Here is a 27,694-nt window from a genome sequence, read left to right on the forward strand (position 1 = left end):
TTATCTGATTTGTACGTTGTTCCTTTTTAAATCTTTTTATAACTATACTTTTAATGTTTTTAAAAATGTTTTTTCATGGTGTCATTATTTATTTATTTTTTTAATTATCAACGGTTTGATACTCTATTGGGTTCCGATTTTTTTATGTATGTTTATTTATTAATGGATTTCGCATGTACATACGTTAATTCATCTCGGGTAGTTGAGTTTTTTTTTTTTTTTTTGCGTTTAGACAACCTCCTGGAACTTACAAAGATGCTGTGTGTTTATTGCGAGTTTTTTAACGGTGTCGATAGCGATAGTTGATAGTTTGAAAGTTTGCCTACGTTTACCGCTAGGGGCGCTGTTTCAACTTCACACAAATTTCAGTTAACTTTTACGCTATCGAGAAAATTAAAAACTCGCACTAAGCAGGCTGCTATCGAAATCTGTTGGGCACGTTGTAGAGTGATCTTTCGTTTTGCGCATCAGAGCCAGAAAGCAATGAAGTTGAGACGATCCCAGCATCTCATCAGCAAGCCATCTCGTACTTGAGTTGAGTTCGCGAAAATGGCTACTCAGGGTTACCCAAGCGACCACGCACATATCCAAACAAGGTTTAGAAGAAATCCTTGGCAATGACCGGACTGCACACTTGGCATTACGGATGATGCCCTTAGCCTTGCCCTTCCTTTCAAGAAAGCAAACGAATTATCAATGTCACTCCAAAATATTGAAAGTTGCTCAGATTAACAATACACACATACGGAATGCTAATATAGATACAAAAAACATAAACCTTTAATTGTCCCGTAAAAGAATTGTCAAAGTTAGTTGTCAAAATAAATTATAAATTAAATAAATATTCCATTTCATTTTAAGAAATAAATATACACCTGTGTGTGGTCTTCGATGAGAAACCTGCAGTAGCTTTCTTTAATTCCCTACCTATTCGCTGGTAGCCTAAGAGGCTATTACAGCTACGTCCAGACGGGCAGTACTTTTCAAAAGAAAACATGTACCGGATACCCTATTTCTTTTAAACCCCTCGACTGCCGTGCAGTTCACCGGTGCCCTACGCGGCGCACTGAACTAATTATGTTGATTTCTCTTTGATCTTGTTAAGACGCCGGTGTATCTAGTAGACTTTGGCAAAGATGAATCAGAAGATACTGAGAATGATCTAAGAGATCTGATTATATGAGATAATTCTAAGAGACCTAAAAAACTAAAACATACATTAACCTACAAAAGAAGGCAATCCAGGTGCCTTAGTAACAGAAATGGACATAATTACTTCAGTGCGCCGCGTAGGGCACCGGTGACCTACACGGCAGTCAAAGGTTTAAATACTCGGTAAAATATTTTTTACCTAATAAACAGCACGATCAATCGAATGGTTACGTCACACAAAAACGGAGAAAGTTTAAGAACATTCACAAAAATAAATAATTCAACTAAAAATAAACTCACAGGACACTCACTCATTTAGGTCTTATTTTCTCATAAAAGTATATCTGAGCGACATTGTTTGCTTCCTTCACTAAAAGTTTCCTTTTCACAAATTTAAAATGTTCTAATGCGAACTCGTAAAGCTCATTTTCCATTTTCCAAACGGTCGACTGTTGGATCCTCTCGACCGTCTTCAGGCTCGGGTCCACTTTCGAGCTCGTCTGCCGTAGGTGGGACTTATTACTGCTTAGGTAATACTCGGTGGCCCCTTTGAAGAAGCGCGGCAAAGTGGCCTCGAGTACTGTGATGAAGTCCTGCATTTCCTCGGTGACTCCTACCAAAAGGTAGTGGTTGACTAAGTTGTGCTTCGCTTGTTCTAAAGCCCAATGGTTGCCTGGTTTCCTAAGTGAAATAAAGCGTATAGCATCAATAATACTGCAATGTTATTAGAGTTATACTGATTGTGGGCATATTGTAAGCCCACACAGGCAGATATCACCGTCCCGTCCGATTCTGCAGTGAAGCATTTCGGCTGCTGGTTTCAAGAGTAGGACGGTTATGTGTTTGAGTAACATTCAAGTAATTCTATCTATGGAATGTGGTATCCTACATAATCATTTAAATTTTATTATTTTAAAATAGTTAATCTATAGTATATCTATATCTTTACATGGTTAAATGTAAGTTAGTATTGTCATGCTGGTACGAGTAACGACATCTATCGTCAAATAGTAGAAACAAATGCTAAAACAACTAGTACTATCGGAGCGTTTGTGAAGTGTAATACCATATATTGTCACACAATGGTTTTTTTGTCTGTCTATCCTTTTATCTAATAATAAAACGTTTTTTCCTTCCTTCCAAATTACAAATTTAAGAAGGGTGATACCACACCTTTGATCTAGTAATTGAAGGATTTTAATAGACACTCACCAGCACTCTGCAGCGTGACCACAGAAAAAAGGCACTTGTAACCACATATTGTTTGGGTCACAATCCGGCTGGCTCTTCTCAACGCATTCATCAAATGTCTAAAACCAAAATGTATGAGTTAATTAATTTTTTATATATCCGAGCTCATCTTATTACTAGAAATACTTGGTTGTTAAATATGTAATGTCATAGTTATTTTAGTACTGTAGTACGAAGAATGGCAATTATCTTATCATACAACACTTTCAAATAAAGTTCAGGAGACAAGTTTATTATTTAAAATTTGTTTATTAATGGTATACCAACAAAAATTCATTAAAATGATAACAAACTTATTTATCGCATCAGTGAATGAGCTAAGGTGACTTGATTCAAGGAGGTCAAAGATAAAAAAAATACACTGTGCTACCATAGTGTGATTCAATACTCATGAAAAAAATAAAGGCAATAGAGATTCCTGATAAGCTAAAATTTTAAAGAATAGCAATAAATGAATAAATTTGTTTAATATTTACTTGAGATACTTGTATATTACTAACATCTAAAATATTAATAAACCTATGAAAGGTTCGTTCTGATAAATTACATTGTGATTACCATTTTGTCACCATGTTTCTTTCGTACCAAATGGGGTCGGAAGTTGTCACCGTAGCGTAGGAAATAATAATATGAAACTAGTCTGTCCAATGGTTTCCTTATTAAATTTATGAATAGGGGTTTTGATGATGTACCTAATCTGGAAAAATGTTTATGTTATAGTTACATATTAATTTTAATAGAGCATCTTCTGAGCTCGCATAGTAGGTACCACCACCCATTTTATTATTGCCACAAAGGCACGATGAGTTCCACTGTGAAGGATGGGGTAGCCATTACACTATACAATCAATACGGATCAGATGTCTTAAGGTTTTCAACATGCAACATGCATGCAACAATTCAGCAGCATTCATATCAGTGAGACTAAGCATCATCATACTTCCCGTTTATATTGCAAAACAGTAATGCAGTCCAGTCTTTTCAAAGGGTAAAAGAGCCATTACCGATCCAAACAAGAGCTATATCTAATGTGGGTGACGGCTTACATTGTCATAGTCTATCACACTTTGATCACACACTGTCTATCACACTCGCATAGTGATAGTCTGTCTAATCACTTAAGATTAACTGGGACATCTATTAATTTACGGTAATAAAAGGAAAGCTCAAAATCCTCGAATATGAAAAATAAGAACTATATTTAACTTTAGTATGCTATTAAATAAATTGCAGTTAGTTTTATCTTTGAAACTCTCTCTGAATTCAGAACAACTTCAACTTTACCTCTCAAAATTTAGGAAGGCCATATGCCCATGATATAAGGCAGGTTTGACATCATGCCATGTTGTTACATTCTGAGCAAACTTATATTGGTTATTCAACGACATGATATGTCTGTTGGCGGTAATGTTGATATGTAGCACTTTAAAATTGTTCCTCTTGCACAAATCGTACGCGATTCCCACGAAACTCGTGGACCCCGTCTTCGGGACCCTATTGTATATAATGACAGTCTGGTCCGCATTATTTAGAGGAAACTGGCGAGACTCCGTTAATCCGATTCCTGGGTGCGCTAATCTTATTTCTGAAAATTATTTAATATTTTCAATGCTCCGTATGTAAACAATTTAAAACTCAAGTTTAACGATTTCGCTTTAGCTATTGCTTACCTAATTTACGATAATTCTCTTCCATACGACCGATTTCTGATTGAAAATACAAAACAATAATAACAATAACGCATAAACATGAATACAAACACAATTTATTAAAATTTAACATATCTATGCGAAAAGTTCGCAACGCTTCAAAGTTAAATGAAAAGTAACATATTTGTGCCCAAGTTTGTTGAAGAATAAATATTATTTAGGTCACATCGCAGTTAACAGAACATAAAACACTTTAACGTATATGTACTAAAAAAACAGCCATCAGCTAATAAGAGCTGGTCGGAGCACAGTATGCCATTCATTTAACCTTACGTTCCAGAGTAATAATTGTATTTTCACCGCTTTTCAAACTCTTCATTTCTTTGAGTTAAAGAGAGAAAAAACAGTTTTCACTCATTTGAAGACGTTTTAAAAATATGAAATAGTCTTTGACAGTCTCTGACAGGCAGCAGGTAGGTTTGACATTTGGCTATGCACGTCACCCTTGCGTTTTGTTTCAACCTTTGGATAAAAGATAAATAGACATAAATTAATCTTTTTTTCTTCTCAAGTATGTACTTTCAACAAATCGAAAAACATTTTTGAAAAATAAAACTATGTAATAAAATTATCGATGTAAATCATATTACTGCATTTATTTATCGAAAATAAATTTCAAGTAAGCTTAGACAGCAAGTACTCGTAGTAAGTTAAAGTAAGTAACAGTGTGTGGGATATATAACGACAAAGGGCCACCGAGCGGCTGATATTGCTCGGTAGGCCAACGTCCGAATGTTTTTTTTTTCCTACCGAAGCTGATAGCCTTGAGAGGCTATTTCAGCGTCGCCTTAACTAGTAGGTGAGCTCACGGGGCTCAAACCTGATGACGTTGCTAACACGAACCCTAGCAAGAGCCGTGCTTCGCAGAATCTAAATGTTGCAAACGAGATTCAGGCATCTGTCAATCTTGTATTGTATGATGGCTACCGGCCAGAAGTGCAAGTATAACTTTAAAAACAGATACGAGCTTTTGGATTGAATTTGGACGATTGGGAAATATCTACTATAATACCCTCTTAGTTACCATAATGGCCCATTACTTCGATACCAATTCAAGGCTATGTCTACTATGAAAGAACCAGCTTATGATATACATGACGGTAAATTAGTCGTAGGCTTTTTTATTGCCTTTTTACGCAGAAGTGCGTACGACCCTAATGCCGTAGTAGGTAGGTACTTAGTAGCAGTACCGTAGTAGAAGTACCTACCGTAGTAGTAGTACCGTAGTAGTAGCCGTCGTTCATGGCAAACCGCTGCCTTGATCATCGCTTATCGATATCGGCAATTCCAGACAATAAACAGGTCGTTGTGTAGTAGTATTAAAAGATTTTACTAATTTTCAAGTGATTAAAGTCAGTCTAGTTTACTTTATCTATATTATGTTTTGGGCAATTCAAAGTCCGTTCGAACACTGTTGCCATTGTCCTGTGTCATTACTAGATTAGCATTAAATTTATGAGAATGTGGTGCATTTGTCATAAATATTTTTACTGATGCCCTGGTGGTTTTAAGATTAATTCATATCCACCGACTTTTCATAAAACTTATAGATTTAAAAGTGATTTCATAGTCATCCTAATCAGATAGCCACTGACTGTGCCCTTTACATTACGGAGAGTACAACTACTATAAACTGTGTAACTTCTTGCGATCAAATGATTGTGATCGTGTATTTTCCGTAGTAATAAATAAAACGTTGTTCTGATCAAATAAATACCTGCATTAATTCGACTCTGTAAATAATCAAAGCACGTTGCTGTGCTGGTGGCCAGTAGCGATGTGTGTTGTCGTTTGCAATGATTATCTACTACTAATTTTAGAAGTTTTGAAATTTTCACGGTGGTCTCTATAATACCATCGATATCGGTATGAAATGTATTGATTTAGTATTGATTCTTAAATAAGACACGATTCGAATGAGTACATATTTGAAATAAATATAAAAACGGTTAAGCGACCCTCATTACCTTGAACTAGTAAACTTTCTCCATAATTCCTTCATAGTACCTTCCGTAGCGTAATAGTTTCCGTAGCTTATTTTAATGTCATAAATTATGCTATAAAGAATGATCGATGTCGTAATGTTTGTACATTAAGCGAGTCGACACCTTTTGATTAGCTATTTTCTTTTTCTACCTATGCTAGTGGCCTCAAGGGGTTAAATTAAATTCACAGAGCTAGTGATTAGTCATAAAAAATAGTAAATGTAAAGGAAATGACGCTTCGAAAAAAAAAACAAATTGTAAATAGTACAATAGATTGCAAATCGAAAAGGAAATTCGTTACAGTTTAATGGGAAACCTATGAAATGTATAATCTCAGTTACGGTCCACGAACGGCGCAAGGCGTGCGGACGCGTCGCTGGCGGGAAAAATAGCTGACATTAGTTTTCGCGCCAAATGTAGGTCAGCGCGCGTTCCATATCCGAAAATCAACAACGATAAATCGTTTTTTCTCTTAAATGAATAATTTATGGTAAATATTTTTACTGTTTATATTTTAGCATTATATATAAAATATCGGGACATATTTTCTTATTGGAAGTATTTAGGTATTTATGTAACCAGAAAAGCTTCAAGTACAAATTTTCATCACGTGCAATGTAGAAGATGAAAAAAATTGTGCAGCTTAAATTAAAAGAATGATTAACAAGTTTGGTTACTTTTTTAAATCGTGTATGCCATTCAATAATTCATGCAAAATTGCTAACAGATGCCGATATGAGGATCTACCACGAATTTTTATTTTGTAGATATGTAAGTTCATATTTGTTCACAGGTGCTCACGATTGGTAGCCAAAAAACTAGCTATTTCACAACGAGTGAATAACAAAGATCAAGACACAAATACATTTGAGTTAATGAGTACATAGTATGAGTTTAGAAGTAATATAAATCGTCTAATTCTGTCACAGGAAACCCCACTTTATTGACGTTTGGCCTTCCGGTCATTACACGATCTTAATTTGGATTGCACGTGTACACTTGAACGTATTTAAACACAATTTGCAGGCATGGAATTATTTTTAGGATTCAATTAGATCTAGTGTAATAAAACATCTGTATAAAACGTTAGAGCCTTAATAGATGATGCTAGAATATGGATCTTGCAATATGCAAGTCTTTCATGACATGTCTTCAAACGAGGCTTGTGGAGAGTATTAAACGGTAGGCAGCGGCTTGGTTCTACCCTGGCATTGTTGACGTCTATGAGCGACGGTGACCACTCGCCATCAAGTGGGCCGTATGCTCGTCTGCCTATACAACAATAAAAAAAAAGACGTACCTAGTGCAAACAAGCCTGTTCATAACAGGTATGTTACCCGATGTGGGAATCGAAGCCACAATCCTCAGTGCTACAGCTAATCGCAAACTACCGCACTACCGAGTCAATCAGTCAGTTATTAATTTTACACAAAGTGCATATTACTTAAAAGGCAAGGAAACGAAAAAAATAATAATACTAAGCTTTACCAAAATAGAAAACCATTAAGCTCAAATAATGGTCCTCACGTATAATGGGGAAGACCCTGTTTTATTTTTAAACGGATTTTTTGTTAACGCTTAGTTTAGTTAAGTTTACGACAATTTACATGACCGCGATAGAATCGATAAGTAGAATGTTTAGACAGCGATACTTAAATATTGGAGCTTGTGGCGTTAGTGGTCTTCTTCTCTTTGCCCTCCTTGCCTTATCTCGGAGATCGGACGTCGGGTGTAAGAGTGCAGGGGAGTCTTTTAGTGCGGTAGGGCCCTAAAACTCCTTGGGCCCGCGGTCTGCTCCCAACATCAGCAGATCGTTAAGTGCTACATACTCGAGCGCCCTCTTAGGCGCGGGGACCTCAGGAGGTTCAGCCCCGGCCCGAAAAAAAAGTCTATGTGGGGTAACCACTCACGTACAGGTAGGCGGTATGCTCATCAGCCTATAAGGGCAATAAATAGATAAAAACATTTTTAACGAATAGTGTCAATATGACATTTTCATTAAGAAAATAATCGAACGACTACCTATTTGTTGTAATTACAAATGAATTTGGAAGAAAAAACTATTTAGGGTCATTTAATGTTTATTTATTGCATAGGAACAAGCGCGCTGCTTACCCCACCGCCCATGTTGTCCATCGCAAATGTCGAGGCCAACCTTAAAACAGGAGAATGTAGTTAACAGGAGAATGAAGGGTGATACAGTCCTTATTAACTACATTCTCCATAAGGACTGTATCACCCTTCAAACAGGAATGCATGATTGCATCAGAGCGTACATAGATAGAATGTTTTACTCCCGTCAAGTCTACTCACAATACGACCTACCACCAGTATCTTCCATTGGGCTATCGCTGTCTCTGTTATAATACTAAGAGAATGATATTACCTATTCTCCGGTGAATCACTTAGACCCCTTAGGGGCATTTAGGCAAAGAGAAGTTTTGAAGTCGTCGTGAGCTAAAGGATAAGACGTCCTGTGCATTCGTATCGAGCGATGCATCGGTGTTCGAATCCCGAATCCCGGCAAGGTACCAACTATTCTAATGAAATACGTACTTAACAAATGTTCACGATTGACAAAATTATAATTTGCGTAATTACTGGTGGTAAGACGTCTTGTGATTCCGTGCGGGTAGGTATCACCACCCTGCCTATTTCCGCCGTGAAACAGAAAAGCGTTTCGGATTGAGGGGTGGGGTAGCAGCCGTTGTAACTATACTGAGACCTTAGAACTCATATCTCAAGGTGGGTGGCGCCATTTACGTTGTAGATGTCTATGGACTCCGGTAACCACTTAACACCAGGTGGGGCATGACCTCGTCCACCCATCTAAACAATAAATAAATAAAAAAGAAGAAAGCGCAATTCTAGCCCGACAGACACCAATAAACAATTTAGTAAAATAAAAATGTTACATATACGGAATTAGGAAATCGATAATAATAACCTCTGTACAGTCTGTAAACAGTTTGTCTCGAATCGATAGTCCCTTATTACAGAAACACAAAACAAGCGGGTTTAAAGAATTTTTTAAATATCTTCTGCATCTTTCGCGTAGGTTAATTATATTCAGTTGAACGTAGGAGCTATTGGAGGAAAGACGTTGCATTATACCGCTCGTCTTCATAGCGACTTCGCCCGAGACTTGCTTCAATTATAATGTTTTTACCATTACAAAATCATTAATGTTCTAGAACGTCTACTTACAGTGTATTTCGTGAAAATTATATTAAAGATAAACCGAAAAAAAATTACCTGTGATTGCATACACTGCAAAAAATAAATTAATTGTTTTATTTTTGTGATTGTAATTTTCAACTGTACAAATAGAAATAATGGGTCTCAAACTTGTTTAATAAAATATTTGATATATCGCAATGGAAGTAGATCGTATACTGTACATCTTCGGCAGCTTCACCCGCAAGAAGGACAAGCGGAAGTCACTGGAACCCTCATCAATAAGTGCCGGTAATAGTCCTTTAAGGACCCGACCGGCTAGCCAAAGCCTGTCTATAGCGCCAAGGACCTCAGCTTACGACAAAAAATATGTATTGAAGGAGTGGATCTGCGGGATATGTAGGAAAGAATTGGTGGAACCGAGGCTGCTGGGCTGCCTCCACAGCTTCTGCACCAGCTGTCTTCAGGGTCTGCATCAGGAGGGTGCTTGTGAATTGTGGAGCGAAGTCGATAGAGGTATGTGTACTATTCGTTTTATTAAATTTTATACGTAGTAGGTACATGATGTCTTGTAAGCATTGATTTGGCTGTGCTCCTAGGATTGCTGATGTCGATGAGCAACGGTAAACGCTCACTGTCAGGCGAGCCGTATATTTGTCTGCCTATAAGAGCAAGGAAATTTTTTTTTGGGAATTTTTATCAAAAATCGTAGCGGCGTATGCATTATATTAAAACACGCGAATCGTTCGAATTGTAATCAATGTGTTTACGTATCCATATTAATAAATTTTGAGAGTATTACATTATTTACACGATGCAGAGAATCAAAGTACTAAAAATGACCATTTAACTTCTGTGGCCATGGGTACAAAGATTCCTTTTTTTTCCCAAATAGGGAATAACTTTTAGAACTAGCCATTGTATTTAAACGTTGTTTAACACAAATATGTATGCCGTGACTTATCTAATAGTAAGAGATCGCCCGATACTATTTAACGTCACAACGAGAATTCCAGTGCACCCCTGTAGACTTGACTCGTATTGGATTTCTTGATAGATTCTCGCCGGATCTCCTTGAGTCGCGATTCCGATCCGGCGGTAGATTCAGTTCAGGACTGCTTATGCTAGTGTTAGCAAACTCTACCAGTCTGAACGTAGTTGGAATAGACCCTTAGCCTACCAGCTACTAGTAGGTTAAAAAAGACACTTGAATATTCTATTGTCTCTCCCGTCCTAATTAATGTAACTGTTTCGCCATTTAAAAATCAGAAAGTGAGAACATTAACATACAAAATAAGAGAAAATGGTCTTCATAATTTACTTAATAGTACCGACTATTAATGCTGATCGTCCTCCGATAAATCCTAATTAACTTCTGGGTTACGGAAGCCGAAATATACCTACATAATCACAATCAAAAAGTATTTTAATTGAAGTACGTTTTGCTATATGGTTTTACAAATCGATTCGGAATACAGTTTCACTGTAAACCTTCTCCTAGACTGTGTAGTTTTCTTTAGACTAGCGCAATGCCATCTATTCTCGTTGATGTCGTAAAAGGCGTTTGACAGAATCATCCGACAATGGGTAGCAGCGTTTGATCGCCAGGTTTTTGTTTTTTTTCTACCTAAGCTGATAGCCTTGAGAGGCTATATCAGCGTCGCCTTAACTAGTAGGTGAGCTCACGGGGCTCAAACCTGATGACGTTGCTAACACGAACCCTATCAAGAGTGTTCGCCAACCATTTGGTGTAGGCCTTATTCTAAGCGCGCACGGGTGTGTACCATCATCTGGTCCATTTCAGTCAGACGTTCCGGTTTCAAGGTCGATGCTGCTATTCAACACACAAGACAATTGAGATTTCGACCTCATACCGCATCAGTTGGTCAGTGAGCTCATTCATCCCGCTAAAGCAAAAAAACTCAGGTCTTGCTCGTTTCCTTATATTATAATATTATTGTCACACACAAAATTAATAAATATATGCAATCACCACATATTCAGATTATTTTGAAATCGAATTATGTTTGATATCCCTACCGAGGATCAAAATCAAACTTCGTAAACAAAATCAATCAATCAAACAAAATCGACATACGTAGTACCTAACCACGAGCGAGAAGATAAAATTAAAGAGAAATTAATTAGGAATCTTCACTTCCAATTACCTCTCGCATGATAATTTTATGACTGCTGTAAAACAATACTTAATTTTTACGTTTCACATAATCTGTTGTAGCCTCAGTTTTATAAACTTCGAAATAACAATCAAAATGTAAATTTAAAATAACAACGTGTTTTTGTTTTAATGGTGGCAAATAAAAATATTCTTAGGTATCGATCGTTAATAAGGTCGTAAAGATTGATTCGAGGATTTTTCCCGAATGTCGTGTTGCAACAAGTACCTAAAACACAAGGTGTGTTTTTTTTTTATTGCTTAGATGGGTGGACGAGCTTACAGCGTGGTGTTACGTGGTTACTGGAGCCCATAGACATCTACAACATAAATGCGCCACCCACCTTGAGATATCAGTTCTAAGATCTCAGTATAGTTACAACGGCTACCCCGCCCTTCAAACCAAAACGCATTACTGCTTCACGGCAGAAATAGGCAGGGTGGTGGTATCTACCCGTGCGGACTCACAAAAGGTCCTGCCACCAGTAAATCGGAATCAGCATTGATAGCCCTATCAGCGTAGAAAAACCTTTAGTTCAAAATCACTTTGGGCCATGGAATCTGCTTTTGTGGATCGATTCCTTTACATTTTAAGGTGTGCGTTCTTTATATACTACAAGTTTTCCCGATCTTTGTAATACAAATTAGTTTAATTAAACCAGGCCAATACCTCATTTTGTCCGTACTTTCGTGATACCTATTACTCCAGCTAAAATACCAATATAAAACAAAGTTTTAATTCAATAAACTAAACAGAAACAAACAAATAAAAGAAAAAAATAGTTAAGGCTCATCATTATTATACAAAAAACTTCCATGGTTTCCTTAGGGTTTCCGTGATAACAAAAAAAACGTGAAGGTTTTGAAACATGGGAAATTGTAAACATAATACATTTCGCACAAACAAATTCAGTAGCCATAGTAAAACAAATTGCGACATCTTACCTTTTCAAAGAACGTCCCAAATCAATAATAAATACCCTATGCATCAATAAAAGAGCGAAACGAACATCTGTGAACATTCAAAAAGACATAAAAACGTATAAAACAGAGCACCCTTTATACAGAACGGTCACTTAACGTGTTAACGACACATTTCGTGTTATTGAGCCATTAATCGAGTGCAACAGTAGCGAGGAGCAAGCGATTAGTCCATCGCAAATAAACTGTGGTTCCGTAGCTATGGATTTCGACGGTTATCCTTACTAAGGACACGTTAAAAATGCAACAGAACAACTTAATATCATCCTAAGTACACTTACGCAATATGATATCGAAAAAAAAAGCTATAAATAGAGATTTGGTAGCCATAAGCAAAAACGCCATAATACATTGAAACCTTACAGATTAGTATTATTTATACAATACTATTTGTTGCCAACGGCTGTCGACGTCGCCCAAAACACGTCATCTCACGTCCTCCCGATCCACTAACGCTGCTTTTAGGTACCCCAAGCACCGGTCACCGTCCTCGCCGAACCCGTCGCTTGCGACGAAGGGCTCGACGAGTAAATTAACCTATAGACACAGCCTACTGAGTTTCTCGCCGGATCTTTTCAGTGGGTCGCGTTTCCGATCCGCTGCGAAGCATGGCTCCTGCTAGGGTTCGTGTTAGCAACAACGTCAGGTTTGAGCCCCGTGAGCTCACCTACTAACCCGGTGACGCTGACATGGTCTCTCTAGACCATCAGCTTAGGTAGGGAAAAAAAGCCAACGGCCTCGCCTGCGTTAAATTTTGTAACCAAAAAAAATCATTTTTATTTTCCGGGATAAATAACTCGTATCTCTTTCACTGCTTTTGTCAAGATGTGGTAAGATAAACTACCAGTATATTTGTAGATATTGTTGTTAATTAAAATCAGAAAGAAACTGGCGAATTTATTTATAGCACATAGATATAGCAGCGCTTTAGTCATGTCATCTATCATAATAAAAGTATCGTATGCGTTACATAATCCAGGCTTAAAAAAATTCTTGAACCAAATTCTACCTAAATCTATTCAGCCATTTAATTCACATTTTTAATGCTAGTAAAGGTTATGTACGAGTTTTTTTTTTAACTTTAATTATTCGTGTACTTTTTGCTTATAGAGGTTGGTTAGTCGGTATATGCTTTATAAATATATTGTGGCCATTAAGCTCGTGTGTTATAGTGAAAACAGTAATGACCTAGAGGCAAACGGCTCGCACAGAAGCCCTACAACACTTGACCTAGCCGATGTTCTATAAAGGTGTAATTGATCGATAATGACATGTCAAGTGTAGTGGAGACAACAGAGCCCCCACGCAGTCTTCTATACTACTACAAGCATGTATTTATAATAAAGCAGATACCGCCAACTTTGATATACGAGGTGGTGGTCTCAGCAAAATGGGCCGGTAACAGTACTCGTCGAAATCGGCAAAGAGTTCGACATGCAAATTAACCTAAATATCAGCCCGCTGAGTTTCTCGTCGGATCTCCTCAGCGGGTCGCGATTCCGATCCGGTATTAGATTCATTCGCGAACCAGCTACTCTTGAGTCGTTCGGTCTCCTTTCGAGGCGCTCTGATAGTTGTTAGCAAATTCCATCCCTCCTAGCTGAGCTCGTGCTCGCCCACCTGTCCTAGTGAAAGTGAACTGGAAAGGCCTCCGGGTCACTAGTAATCCCTCAATCATAAAAAAAATAGGCGACTTATGAGCAGTGAAAAAGAAATTTGGATTGTTAGATACTTGAAGTTTTTTGTTAAATAATACGATATGTATGTATATATACATCGGTACGTTGAATAAATAATTTAAAAAATCTAAGCTAAAATACAATTGTTAATTTATTTATTAGACATTATTATTCATTGTTTTGTAGGAGATTGAGAAGGGCCTCCTTTTTTATTTACTGCATTGCTGGGTGGATGAGCCCACCCGCAAGTGGTCACCGGAACCCATAGACATCTACAACGCAAATGCCACCACCCACCTTGAGATATGAGTTCTAAAGTAATAGTTAAACGGCTGCCCCACCCTCCTGTCTCTTTCGCGTAAAGATTTAATATAGTCTGTACGACAGATGTGAATAATTACGTCATTCTTCAATGAAGCATGCTCCCTGTCTATTAGATTAAAACGCTCACAACTCCTTTATTTCTGAACAGATTTCATTATTTCAATAAATCCTTATTTAATTTCGTTTTCGTTCATCGTAATATATTTATTTATGGACCTTGCGTCTGAGCCTATTGCTATAAACATGACATCAGTCGACTGTTCAATGAAATGAAACAAGCCAATGAAAAAAACTCTTGACAGTTTTAACTGGCTTCAAAATAGAAGGAGGTTTTAAATTCCAATGTATTTTTTATGTGTTTTACTTCAGAACATTTTTTCATGAGAACCGATTTTGATGATTCTTTTTTTACTTGCTCTCCTGAAAGCTGGTGCTTTTTATAGGTCCCACTTAAATTTTATCAAGACCTAACCAGGAGTTTTTGAGTTATCCTTAAAAATGCATATTATTATAGACTGATGATGAAATTATCAACTTTATTTAATTTAAGTGGGTTTTCTTTTTTTTTGTGAAAATGTTGTTTTTGATACACTGCAGTACATTTTTAGAAGCTCAATCATTAATGCGAACGGTAACGCCGGAACTTGTAGTGACTATAAATAAACACGCCACCCTGACGGCGGACTGTGGTTATTACCGCGTAGATTACTAGCTATTGTCATGTCAGTAACATACTAATGTTTATTGCTCTTGATGAGAGGACCAGCTGATTTAGGTGGTCAGTGAAGCCCACGTCGTTATGTGATCACTATCTCCCATAATACGCCAACTACTGTTCTATACTACTTTTATATACTAACTTTATTATGTTTTAACTTTAATAAATTACTATTATATACTAACTACTGTTATATATATATATATATATATATATATATATATATATATTTCCGACCTATTCTAGTAGCCTCAAATCTAGAAAATTCTAGATTCGCCAAGCTTGTAGGCTAGCTCACAGGGCTCAATCAAACCTGACGACTCTGTATATTGATTTATACACGATTATATGTATACACCTACCTAGTCCGGCCATAAGTTCCTTTAGAAATGAAAATGCATTTATTTAATGAAGTAATGTAATGTTATTAAAACGGAAACTGATATAATTTAAATGTGTTACGTTTTGATACCATAGCATGCTCTACGATTTGAATAGGTTTGTACATCCCAAGGAGGATATGTTTTTTTTTCAAAAATACTATAATTAGGTACTATAGTTGTTCGCATTCTAATGTCTTCGACGAATGACTGTGGCGGTCATCATAGAACACAATATATTTGACAGATGCCTGAAGATCCTATTTACATGTCCTTCTTCAAACGAGGCTTGTGGAGAGTTTTAAGCGGTAGGCAGCGGCTTGGCTCTGCCCCTGGCCTTGCTGACGTCCATGAGTGACGGTAACCACTTACCATCAGGCGGGCCGTATGCTCGTCAGCCTGCTAGGGCAATAAAACATTTTTTTCAACGTAAACTGATATATTATACCTAATATATTAACTTTTATAGGCCTCACAACGTCACTACACATCTCACGTTAGGCTGGACGTTTCCTTTACTATTTGAAAACTATGACAGCCATTGTCCACATTTCAGTCTATTTGCATAAAGCAGATCTGTTCGCGAGCCACTCATAAAACTCGCATTAAATGAATCATTCCAGACACTTGTAAATAAAAAAATATTCTAAACAGAAAACAGACGCGGGAAGCGAATAAACTCGAATCAAAATTGTAATTCAGCTGAACCGCAACGAAATTTACGAATTATGAACACCGAATGCTTTGTTTACTATTGCAGTTTAATTTCTTTGATGTTTCGTGGCTTATGGGTAGCTTACGCTAAGTGATATCCGTTTGTTTGTCTTATTTTGAATGGTTTTGATTGATAGAAGTAGTTTCCAAGCCGAATTTGTGGTTCGTCTAGTTTTGCAACATGTCAACAAAACCTTATCAAAGAGTTATAGTTATTTTCGGGACGTAATTAAGTATTGTGGGTGAGGCTGTCGATCGCGAAACGACATACCCGATCCTGTAGACCGAATGGTAAACAGTCGTCGTCGCCCAAAACATGTCATTACGGATCCTCCCGATCCATTAACGGTGCTTTTAGGTACCACAAGCACCGGTCACCGTCCTCGTCGAACCCGTCGCTTGCGACGAAGGGCTCGACGAGCGAATTAACTCACAGACACAGCCCACTGAGTTTCTCGCCGGATCTTCTCAGTGGGTCGCGTTTCCGACCCGATGGTAGATTCTGCGAAACACTGCCGTGAGCTCACCTACACGTTAGGGCGAGGCTGATATAGCCTCTCAAGGCTATCAGCATAGGTAAGAAAAAAAAACGGAACATAGTAATGACAGAAGCACAGAAAAGCTGCCTTCGCCGCTGAGAACTTTGCAAACCCCGATTGTAGATGTCATAAATAATATAGAATATGATTTCAGAAGCCAGTGGAAAAAAAAACTAAGCGTATTTACGTATCGGATTAGGGTAACAAGGATACTTTGCATAAATAGAGGATGGATAATTTACGCCCATGCTTTAACGCAGAGTTACCTTAATGATGCTAATAGGCTGTGAACAGTCTACATACGTTAGAATGCCCTATAGCCTATAATATACACTTATTATATTCACCATTACATTTACTTTTCCGTCAATCTATCTATCTCAGTATGTGCAACGCAAAATTCATTTCGGGGCTGCTGATGTAACTCTGATGGAAGCCGTCGTGGCCTAAAGCATAAGACGTCCGGTGCATTCGTATCGACCTATGCAACGGTGTTCGAATCCCGCAGGCGGGTACCAATTTTTCTAATGAAATACGTACTTAACAAATGTTCACGATTGACTTCCACGGTGAAGAAATAACATCGTGTAATAAAAATCCAACCCGCAAAATTATAATTGGCGTAATTACTGGTGGTAGGACCTCTTGTGAGTACGCACTGGTAGGTACCACAACCCTGCCTATTTCTGCCGTGTGCAGTAATGCGTTTCGGTTTGAAGGGTGGGACAGCCGTTGTAACTATACTGAGACCTTATACTGTACTAAGAACTTATATCTCAAGGTGGGTGGCGCGTTTACGTTGTAGATGTCTATGGGCTCCAGTAACCACTTAACACCAGGTAGGCTGTGAGCTCGTCCATCCATCTAAGCAATAAAAAACAAGACCGTAAACATATAAACCCTGTTTTTTTATACCCTAGCCCATTGGTTGTTAGAAATTACTAAAGTTTTTACTCTTCAAAACATTCATAATGATTTATTATATCATTCAAAAGCTAAAACTATTTTAAAACCTGATGAGTCACTTGCCAAGGCCATTCGGGACTTCGTTTACGATTAGGTATGAATAAAATGACGACTATTTTCTGTTCAACCTAAAATAAATTTCATTGCCAACACCCGATGACTCAATACCGACAATGTTGACATGTTGCATTGAGGTTTGCGCCCAAAATATATGGATTTATAATCACTCTGATTTACTAACTGTTACATAATGGTGGTAGGACGTCTTGTGAGTCTACACAGATAGGTACCACCACTGCCTATTTATGCCGTGAAGCAATGCGTTTCGGTTTGAAGGGTGGGGAAGCCATTCTACTTAATAAAACTGAGACCTTAGAACTCTTATCTCAAGGTGGGTGGCGGCATTTACGTTTGTAGATATCTATGGGCTCCGGTAACCACTTAACTTCAGGTGGGCCGTAAGTTTGTCCAACCACATAAGCAATAAATAAATAAAGATAATGAGATATTCTTTTATATACGATCTCATGGCTAACCGATGTCAAGTGGATATATTTATTACATTTATTCATTTGTACGTATTAAATGTTAATTCAGTAAAATAAGCCGTATTTTTCGTCAAAGCTCATGAGTCATTCACGATCAATGCCAAGAACAATCGGCTACCATACATACGGTTTAAAATGGAACATCAAGAAACGATAATTATTCTAGACTAGCTGACCCGGCAGACTTCGTAATGCCTCAATCGATAAATAAAAGACCTAAACTTTTGTATAAAATAAACTAAAACAAACAAAACGAATCCGTCCGACGGGAGATACATCAAAGGAAAAACAAAATTGTTATATTTTTTTAATTCCGAGCATTTTCATACATTTATCTACCTTTTAAACCTTCTCTGTACTTCCACAAATAATTCAAGACCAAAATTAGCCAAATCGGTCCAGGCGTTCTCGAGTTTTAGTGGGACTAACGAACAGCAATTCATTTTTATATACCTATATATAGATAAGAGTTAGGACAAAGGTTGGGTAGGAAATTAAGAGTAATTCCAAGTGCTCGAGGAGGACGGAATCGTAGATGAGCTCATGAGTAACAAAGAGATGACAGGATCAAATTGAACAATTCCTCAGACCATCTGCTGGCAGTCGCACGAACTATTCCTAAATATTCTCTAGTTTGAACAATACTGCAAAAACTGATTTTGTTTCTTACATAAATAAAATGGTTCAAATTACTGTCGACCAATTATTGAAATTAAGTAATATTTACGATTTTTTGGTACGCATTTCATTTTAGAGTCAATCCAACAAGATCCTGCTGAATCAGGATCAGGCTTGGGTTCCGCCGGATCCGGATACGAGAGTGACTTGAGACATTCCGACTCTGAGGGCAGTTGGGAGCACAAAAACAAGAAATACGGTATTCTGACAAGAAAGGTTGGTGACTATTTCTAAAATTTCATCGAACTGGTGAAAACCGGTCACGTCTCACCGTGACTGTCGAATTTGTAGGAAAAAAAAAAAAAAAAAAATATAGGATCAATGTGACCGTGGTCCACTGGTTCATAATAAAAGTGAATAAGATCAAAAGTACTTTTGCTTAGTTCAGAATGTGAAAGTTTAATGTGTAGTTTAATGTTCTTGCTATTTTCGTTCCTGTTTCGGGTACCTTTAATAACATCCTGTATAGTCCGCACAGGTAAGTACCACCACCCTGCCTATTTCTGCCGTGAAGCAGTAATGCGTTTTAGTTTGAAGGGCGGGGCAGCTGTAGTTAAAAGTGAGACCTTAGAACTCGAGTCGAAGGTGGGTGGCAGTATTTACGTTGTAGATGTTTATGGGCTCCGATAAAATCAGGTGGGCTGTGTACTCGTCCACCTATCTAAGCAAAAAGAAACATAAGTAGTGATTGATATTAGTAACTTTCCCTTAACAAATTGTTATGCCCCGCGTTATTGACACAAAACAAAAATTACAATTTCAATACCGTTCCAACTCCACGACCTCATTTATAAACCAACATCCAGCAAATCTAAACCTATTCATTCAATGTTTCCTCCGAAGATTTCCGGTAAAAGCGTGCAATTCGTGGTATGCCCAACATGCGGTCAAGAGAGTGCGCTCCCTCTGGGAGGTATAGCGGCGTTGCCCCTCAACTACGTGCTGCTTCGGAAGATGAACTCACATGAGAACGGTGTGGCGGTGCTCTGTGACCTTTGCGACAGTGACCATAAGGTTTAAATTTGATTTAAAAAGCATGTGAAAAAGTGAAGTTTGGTGTACTGGTATGACGTGTCTTGCTGATCCTAGCTGAAGGATATATAGAGTGGCCAATATTTTCGCCTTACTAATGGAGATATTCGGTCTTCACGCAATGTCTGGGTGTGGGTTCAAATTAAATTCAGATTGGCCTTGAGTATTTCTGTCTTAAGCTAGTATAACTAGAAGAAGCCGTGATGATCAATGAATAAGATATTGCAATGAATGGATAACATAATAGCATACATTAAGACGAGTGGTGTGCCCCCGTAACGTTATAAGTAAAGTTCCTTCGCTGATCTTTAAGCAAGGTACTTGCAGAGTTGTACTTCGAGGAAACAAAAAGACATCTATTTGAGATATGATATAGCCTTGTATCCGAAATCCCCATAAAATCAATGGATTTATTTGCTCAAATTTTTAAAAAAATGTGTATTTAAAAAATAACTAAAAGATAAATTAATTCCGAACACAATTATTAGAAAATACAAAAATGATTAATCTCTTTTCATAAATCAGTGCGCACGTCCCTTCCCAAACTGTTTATTTTAAGAATATAACCACACGTGGGGAATTCAATGGCGCATGTCAGTTCCAATCAACTAAACGTGCGTTCTTACGAATTACTGTAATGTCACCTTACGGTACATTAGCGTTTACTTTAATGTGTAGAAATAAATTATTTGGAGTGATATATCCTTACTCGGATCGCAATAAATCCAAAACATTCGTATATGTATAGTATATTGCCTATGAACAATTGGTCGTGCCCGCTGAGTTTCTCGCCGGATCTTCTCAACGGGTCACGATTCCGATCTGATAGTAGATGCATTCGCGAAGCAGCTGCTCTTGAATTGTTAGGTCTCCTTTGGAGACGCTCGAGCAGATGTTAGCAAATCCCTCCCCTCCTGGCTGAGCCTCTGCTCGCATTATTTCTGTTTTTCATATGTATATTATTTTAGCTGCAAAATCAAATTTATATTGAATTTTTTTAATGTTTATCCATGATTACTTTTAAACGGTGCAGTGATTGTCTCTGGTATAGAGATGGCAAGCGTGGGAGCGCCGCGCCTTTTGCCTGATCCTCTAAAATCCAAAATCAAGAGTCGTATTTCCCTTATAGGCTGTGAGTCGTTGCGGGAAATGCCTGATCAGCATATGCTCATCGTGCGGCGACGCCCACGAGAGGCAGCCGACCACGGCAAGACACGTACTGGAGCCGCTACACCCTCCCGTCAGATACTGCTCGCAACATCCCAAGGCCGAACTGTGCATCTACTGCGCTACTTGTCAACAGGTATTCAATACTTTAGGCTGAAGTTGATCGGTCCCCCTTATTAATTTCAACTTAACTGAGGTAATCGAAAAAAAAAACATAGGCCGTTTTCCAATTACAGCACAAGAGCGCATTATGCGGCATAATGCTCAACTAAGCTTCAGCATAATTCGGCATTGTGCGTCACTGAGTCACTATCATTAAGTAATGGTTAATTATTATGCCGCATAATGCGCTTTTGTGCTGTAATTGGAAAACGGCCATAATTTTTCGGTGTTTTAACTTTAATCAAATTTTATTATTGCGTTTGTGGAAAACCAACTTAAATGATTACTACTATTTAGATTTCTGAACTATGTCAAATGTTCAGACATGAAGTTTATTATTTGTCTAAAGGCTTTTCAACCTTTCAAACCGGAAAATGTAACTGCTTCGCGCTACACTACTATTAATTGAAGACATGAGTGGCTGAAGGGGATATGATACTATTTGTTAATTTTGAGAAAACGGGCAATAAACTTTTGATACTTGTATTTTTGCTTCGTACATAACTCCTTCATCGCATGCAATTTCTAGAAAATAGCCTTGAACCCTGAGTTTTAAGTCTAATATGGTTTATAGGCACTTTCATTCAAACTAAACATTCAAAAAAAACTCAAAAATCTTAAAAATGGTACTTAACCGGTTCATCCACTCATGTCTTCAATTATAATGTTTAACTAGACGATGACTAGACTAGATAAGTAGACGGTTTTTCTTTTTTGATAACGCTATCTTGTTGTGTCTTTAAAGCAGTTAGTTGCTCTCAATTAAGAAAAATAGTATTATTATTCGCCAATAGATGTCGGGAAGAGTTATAAAGTTCATTATCGATAAAGTTGATTATTGAAAACACGAACAAAACAACATTTTCTGAAAATAAATTGTAGCTAGATCGATTTATCGCCCCCGAAATCCCCTGTATACTAAATTTTATGAAAATCGTTTTCGGAGCCGTTTCCGAGATTCAGATTATATATACAAGAATTGTTCGTTTAAAGGTATAAGATAAGATGTTGGCTTAGAAAAAATAGTACATATCTGCCGTTGTATAAGGTCTTTGGCAAGTGAACGTGGATGTTTGTAAGGTTGTGTGCCGAGAGTGCTGCGTGGTGTCGCACGGCGGGCACGCGCTGGCGGCGGCGTCCCGCGCGGCGGCCGAGCGCGCCCGCGTGCTGCGCGCCGCCTGCGACCGCGCCGCGCACGTGCCGGGCAACGTGCAGCGTGCGGCCAGGGCGCTGCACGTGCATGCCGCTCAAGTTGACGTACGTATTCTATCACGAATGTTCTATTAGCCCTCTGAGTGCGAATCGTCGATAGATCGATTCTCTGTTAATGTGTATAAAGTGCGGAGCGTCGGAATATCGACAATTGCGCATTTTGATCATAGGTATTGAGTATCGACCTGTACGGAAGTGTCTTAGCGTGCCCATGTAAAGCGTTTTTAAAAAGTGAATAATATTTATAAATAACCATTTCAATTCTGCAAAGTATGTTAAAATAAGCTCTGCACTAAAAGGGTTATAAACATAATCAAAACCACTTTTCTGGTTAAATCCTGCGGTTTTTGTAGTCATTATATTGTTGCGGACGTTTCAAATACTATTCAGTTGTCGTGGTCACAGACTGATCGACCGCCCATGAGTCTAAACGTACTTTTAATTGCGATCACAAGAATAGCATGTATTTAAACAGGATCAGGCTTCCAAAGTGGAATCAGAAGTGGAGACGTGGGCGGCGGAGTACAGTCGCGCGGTGGAGGCGCACGGGCGCGCGCTGCTGCGGGCCGCGGGGCGGGCGCGCTGCGGGTTCCGCCGCGGCGTGCGGCGCCACGAGCAGCGCCTCGACGAGCGCGTGCGGGACGCGCACGAAGCCGTCGCCTTCGCCCAGGAGGTGAGCGGGGGGGGGGGCGTACTCGATAATTGAGTACCAATAGGACCTCTTGTGAGAACGCGCGGGTGGGAACCCCGCCACCCTGCCTATTTCTGCCGTGAAGCAGTGATGCGTTTAGGTTTGAAGGGTGAGGGGCAGCCGTGTAACTATACTTGAGACCTTAGAACTTATATCTCAAGGTGGGTGGCGCATTTACGTTGTGGACGTCTATGAGCTCCAGTAACCACTTAACACCTGGTGGGCTGTGAGCTCGTCCACACATCTAAGCAATAACAAAAAAAGAAGTTTGAAGCTTTGTTACTTGATATTGACGTTTGAGGTCAGGTAGCTTCTAATTTTACTTGCCACCCCAGCCGGCCTCTTCGGTCTTACCTTTTTTTCCCTATCTATTCGCTAGTCTAAGGGGCTATTCCAGCTACGCCCGGACAGGTAGGTGAGCTCACGGGTTCAACCTGAGAGAATTTGCTAACAGAGCAGTTTGCTACCACCGAATCGGAATCGCGACTTAGTGAGAAGATAAGGCGAGAAACTCAGTGAGCTGTATATATGGGTTAGTTCGCTCGTCTAACCCTTCGTCGTAATCGACGAGGACGGTGACCGGTGCTTGAGAGGCCTAAAAGCACCGAGAGTTAATCCAGGCGATCCGACATGTTTTGGGCGAAGGCCCCGTCGCGGGGCAACGCAACGTCGGTCTTACCAGTTATCTAGATCTCACATTTTCTCCTCAGTTGCTCTCGGGAGCCAGAGACGATGAGTTGCTATCGCTGAGCGGGCCCGTCCTCCGGCGGTTAGAGAGGGTGACGGAGGTAGAGGGGCTGGGGCAGGCTCCCCAGTGCGAGGTCAGGTTCGCGCCGCTGGCCCCCGCCGCGCCGCACTCCACGCTGTACGGGCGGCTGCTCACTCAGGCGCCGGACCCCGACAAATGCGTGCTGGATACTGAAGGTAATGCATATATTTCTTTGTTTGACTTATTCTCAGAGGGGTTGACGTACAAAAGTATTGTTTTTGTTAAATTTTAATGACCAAGTTCGTCAACTATGTCATTATAGAGTACTTATATAAATACCGGATTAATTTGAAGTTTGATCTCTGTTTGTAGGTCTCCAAGACCTGATGGTGAATTGTCAACACGAGACAGTTCTAGAGCTGAGGGACAGTAACGATGAGCGCATCTGGTGCGGAGGCGAACAGGTGAATGAAACGATCGAGCTATTTAATTGCAAATATTTCTGATCCATCCTTGAGTAACCCTGACATTCTTTGTAGCAATAACGGGACGCGCAAAAAAAAAACGTTTTTTTTAACTGTCTGTAATAATTCAACACTTTATATATTTTATGATTTAATGAGAGGATGTCGGCTTCTAAGAGCGGGGGCACACCATGCGTTGCGGCGCCGCAACGTTGTTATTCCTTGTAACGAATAAACAATTGAGCGGTGCCACTCCGACGTCGTAACACATTCACTCCTCCCCACTTCGTCTCGGTGGCTGCAAGTCCGGTGCGCCGCCGCAGCGCATCGTGTGACATGCCATAGATATTTCTATGTAAGACTACGCAGCGACACCGCTCCGGCGCCGCAACGCATTGTGTGTCCCTGCTCTACTAACATCATCTTCCGCTGTGAGGTGACGCGGTCTGGTTGTGCGCAGGTGTCGGGCTACCTGCGGCGGCGCGACTCTAGCGCGCGGCCGGCCGGCGCTGCGGTGTCGGACCGCGCCGACGGTCGCTACACGCTCGCCTTCACGCCCGCCGCGCCCGGCGCATACCTGCTGGCCGTCACCGTCGCCAACAAGCCTATTAAGGTAACACCGACGCCGGTCCGGTCCGGTCACCATTCTCGTCGAGCCCGTCGCTTGCGACATAGGGCTCGGCGAATAGTGAATTAACCCACAGACACAGCCCCTTTGAGTTTCTCGCCGGATCTTCTCAGTGGGTCACGTTTCCGATCCGGCGGTAGACTCTGCGAAGCACGGCTCTGGCTAGGTTTCGTGTTAACAACGTCGTCAGGTTTGAGCCCCGTGAGCTCACCTACTGGTTAAGGTTACGCTGAAATAGCTTCCCAAGGCTATCAGCTAAAGTAGAAAAAAAAGAAGGACATACGTTTACCTTTCAGTACTACTCTGCACAAGAAGGCGAGCTTACAAGTTTCAGTACAGTTACTGGAGCCCATAGACATCTACGACGTAAATGCGCCACCCACCTTGAGATACAAGTTCTAAGGTCTCAAGTATACTTACAACGGCTGCCCCGCCCTTCAAACCGAAACGCATTACTGCTTCACGTAGAAAATAGGCAGGGTGGTGGTACCCACCCGCGCGGACTCACAAGAGGTCCTACCACCAGTAATTACGCAAATTATAAGTTTGGCTTATATTACCCAGGGTAGTCCGTTCCCGTGTGCGGCGAGGGTGGGTAAGACCCATAACGGCCAGTACCACTGCTGTTCCTTCTGTTCCTCGGGCGGGAAGAGGGACGCGAGCTGTGCTTGCGGGGCCACTATGCCGGGAGGATATAAGGGTATCCTATTTTAATTATTCCAGAAAACAAAACATTATTGCCGTGTAAAACATTATTGATATTACATAGTTTTATTTTTTATTGCTTAGATGAGTGAACGAGCTCACAGCCCACCTGGTGTTAAGTGGTTACTGGATCCTTTACTGGATCTTCAACGTAAATGCGCCACCCACCTTGAGATATAAGTTGTAAGGTCTCAGTATAGTTACAATGGCTGTCCCACCCTTCAAACCGAAACGCATTACTGCTTCACGGTGGTAACTACCCGTGCGGACTCACAAGAGGGTCCTACCACCAGTAATTACGCAAATTATAATTTAGCGGGTTTGATTTTTATTACATGATGTTGTTCCTTCACCGTGGAAGTCAATCGTGAACATTTGTTGAGTACGTGTTTCATTAGAAAAATTGGTCCCCGCCTGAGATTCGAACACCGGTGCATCGCTCAACACGAATGCACCGGACGTCTTATCCTTTAGGCCACGACGACTTCCTACCAGCTGTAATGTTTTGATTGCCTAAGGTTGCGGGCACGGCCACACGGGTTGGCCCGGCACGCGACACTGGTCTTGCTGCGGCGCCACGCAGCGGCACTCCGTCTGCACGCGCCGGCCCCCCCAATCGCGACTCTACCAGTTTTCGCTGTAAAACTAGTTCGGCCACAATAATCCACGACCAGACGACTCAACGCAGTTCCGTGTGCTTAGTCCGAGTTTTTTAACGTACTCGATAGCGTAAAAGTTAGCTCATATTTGTATGGAATGGAATCGTTTGCGTACGTTTGCCGCTAGGGGCGCTGTTCCAACTGCATACAAAATTGGGTTAACTTTTACGCTATCGAGAACGTTAAGAAACTCGCACTAAGCACACTGCTACAGTTAAAACCACTTTTGCGAACTGGATCCGGGCAATGAATCAAGTCACGAAAGCGTAATGCGATCGAAACGTGGCAAATAATATGGAGACATGAGTGGATGAAGGGGACATGATACAAATTGTAAATTTTGAGAGAACGGTAAACAATCTTTCGTTACTTGTATTTTTCTTCGTACATAACTCCTTCATCACATGCAATTTCTAAAAATAGCCTTTATAACTTAGTTTTAAGGTCTAATATGGTTTATTGGTGAACATAACACCTTTATTCAATGTAAAAACACAAAAATCTTAAAAATGGTACTTAACCCCACTCCACTCATGATCCACTCATGTCTTCATATAATGACAGCAAGAACGTGGTATCAAACCATAAAAGTGGTTTTAATTGTATATATGACTTACGAAAACCGAAACAAATATTCACTACAACTTCCCTGTTCCAGATAAAAGATCTACCATCGGTATTGTTTACTAGTAGTTAAATGAACAAATTAGTATCCATTAATTGCAAGTGATAGATTTTTTTTCGATGGCTTCACTATAATCGTTCGAGAAATGTATTTATATTTAGTTATCGAGGTGCGGGAATACTGATTGTCTGCTTATTCCTGACATCCTATACAGAGTAAGATTTTATCTTGGCGCGATTCATTGCGAAAGGGTTGTATAAGTTTGTCTGCTAAGATTAATTAACGACAAGTTTCGCAAAATTGCTAAGATAAAGTATGAACTCGATTAATTGACAAAAAAGTAGATGATAATACGAAATGTATTTTTTTTTATTTCATTTCATAGTCTATTTTAATAAACAACTAGGAAGGGAATCTTTCCACGCGGCCTCCCACACATTATCTGTGTTCCTTGACTTAAAAAATCCATCAATTTGTAATTTTGTCACTTTTTCATCGTCATCTTCAGCCGTCTACTAGGGACGACTCTCGGATTCTCTCATCCAACTCTTGCCAGCCAGCCTGTATTGACTTATCTTTTTTGTGTGAACTCTCAGATCAAATATAGATAACAGAACAGAAGCTATTTGTTGGTGAAACAGATTCTCACAAACATTACTTAAA

General features: G+C 39.6%; 2 protein-coding genes across 4 annotated transcripts; one reads left to right on the plus strand and one right to left on the minus strand.

The window, feature by feature from the left end:
• Nucleotides 1-87: 87 nt before the first annotated feature.
• Hs2st (Heparan sulfate 2-O-sulfotransferase) lies at nt 88-4,370 on the minus strand. 2 transcript variants are annotated; one of them, XR_016325826.1, is made up of 6 exons: nt 4,074-4,370; nt 3,688-3,988; nt 2,962-3,100; nt 2,365-2,462; nt 1,306-1,833; nt 88-1,054 (listed from the first exon to the last, which is right to left on the minus strand). XR_016325826.1 is itself a non-coding variant. In XM_028172048.2 (5 exons), the coding sequence occupies exons 1-5, from the start codon at nt 4,183-4,185 to the stop codon at nt 1,464-1,466; spliced, it is 1,020 nt and encodes a 339-aa protein (XP_028027849.1). In that variant the 5' UTR covers nt 4,186-4,370; the 3' UTR covers nt 88-1,463. The 2 variants fall into 2 exon arrangements, 1 of the variants encoding a protein (XP_028027849.1); XM_028172048.2 differs by having other exon boundaries at nt 88-1,833.
• Nucleotides 4,371-6,450: 2,080 nt separating this feature from the next.
• LOC114241172 (E3 ubiquitin-protein ligase TRIM45) lies at nt 6,451-27,620 on the plus strand. Of its 2 annotated transcripts, XM_028171951.2 has the most exons (12): nt 6,451-6,587; nt 9,510-9,790; nt 19,054-19,193; nt 19,821-19,991; nt 21,139-21,312; nt 22,419-22,595; nt 23,026-23,223; nt 23,952-24,165; nt 24,323-24,414; nt 24,875-25,027; nt 25,607-25,742; nt 26,266-27,620. In XM_028171951.2, exons 1-12 carry the CDS (start codon nt 6,574-6,576, stop codon nt 26,388-26,390), a joined length of 1,875 nt encoding a protein of 624 aa, XP_028027752.2. In that variant the 5' UTR covers nt 6,451-6,573; the 3' UTR covers nt 26,391-27,620. The 2 variants fall into 2 exon arrangements, with proteins under 2 accessions (XP_028027752.2, XP_028027751.2); XM_028171950.2 differs by lacking the exon at nt 6,451-6,587 and having other exon boundaries at nt 9,169-9,790.
• Nucleotides 27,621-27,694: the final 74 nt, after the last annotated feature.

This window comes from Bombyx mandarina, chromosome 04 (assembly GCF_030267445.1).
Source record: "Bombyx mandarina strain Sakado chromosome 04, ASM3026744v2".
NCBI lineage: Eukaryota > Metazoa > Arthropoda > Insecta > Lepidoptera > Bombycidae > Bombyx > Bombyx mandarina.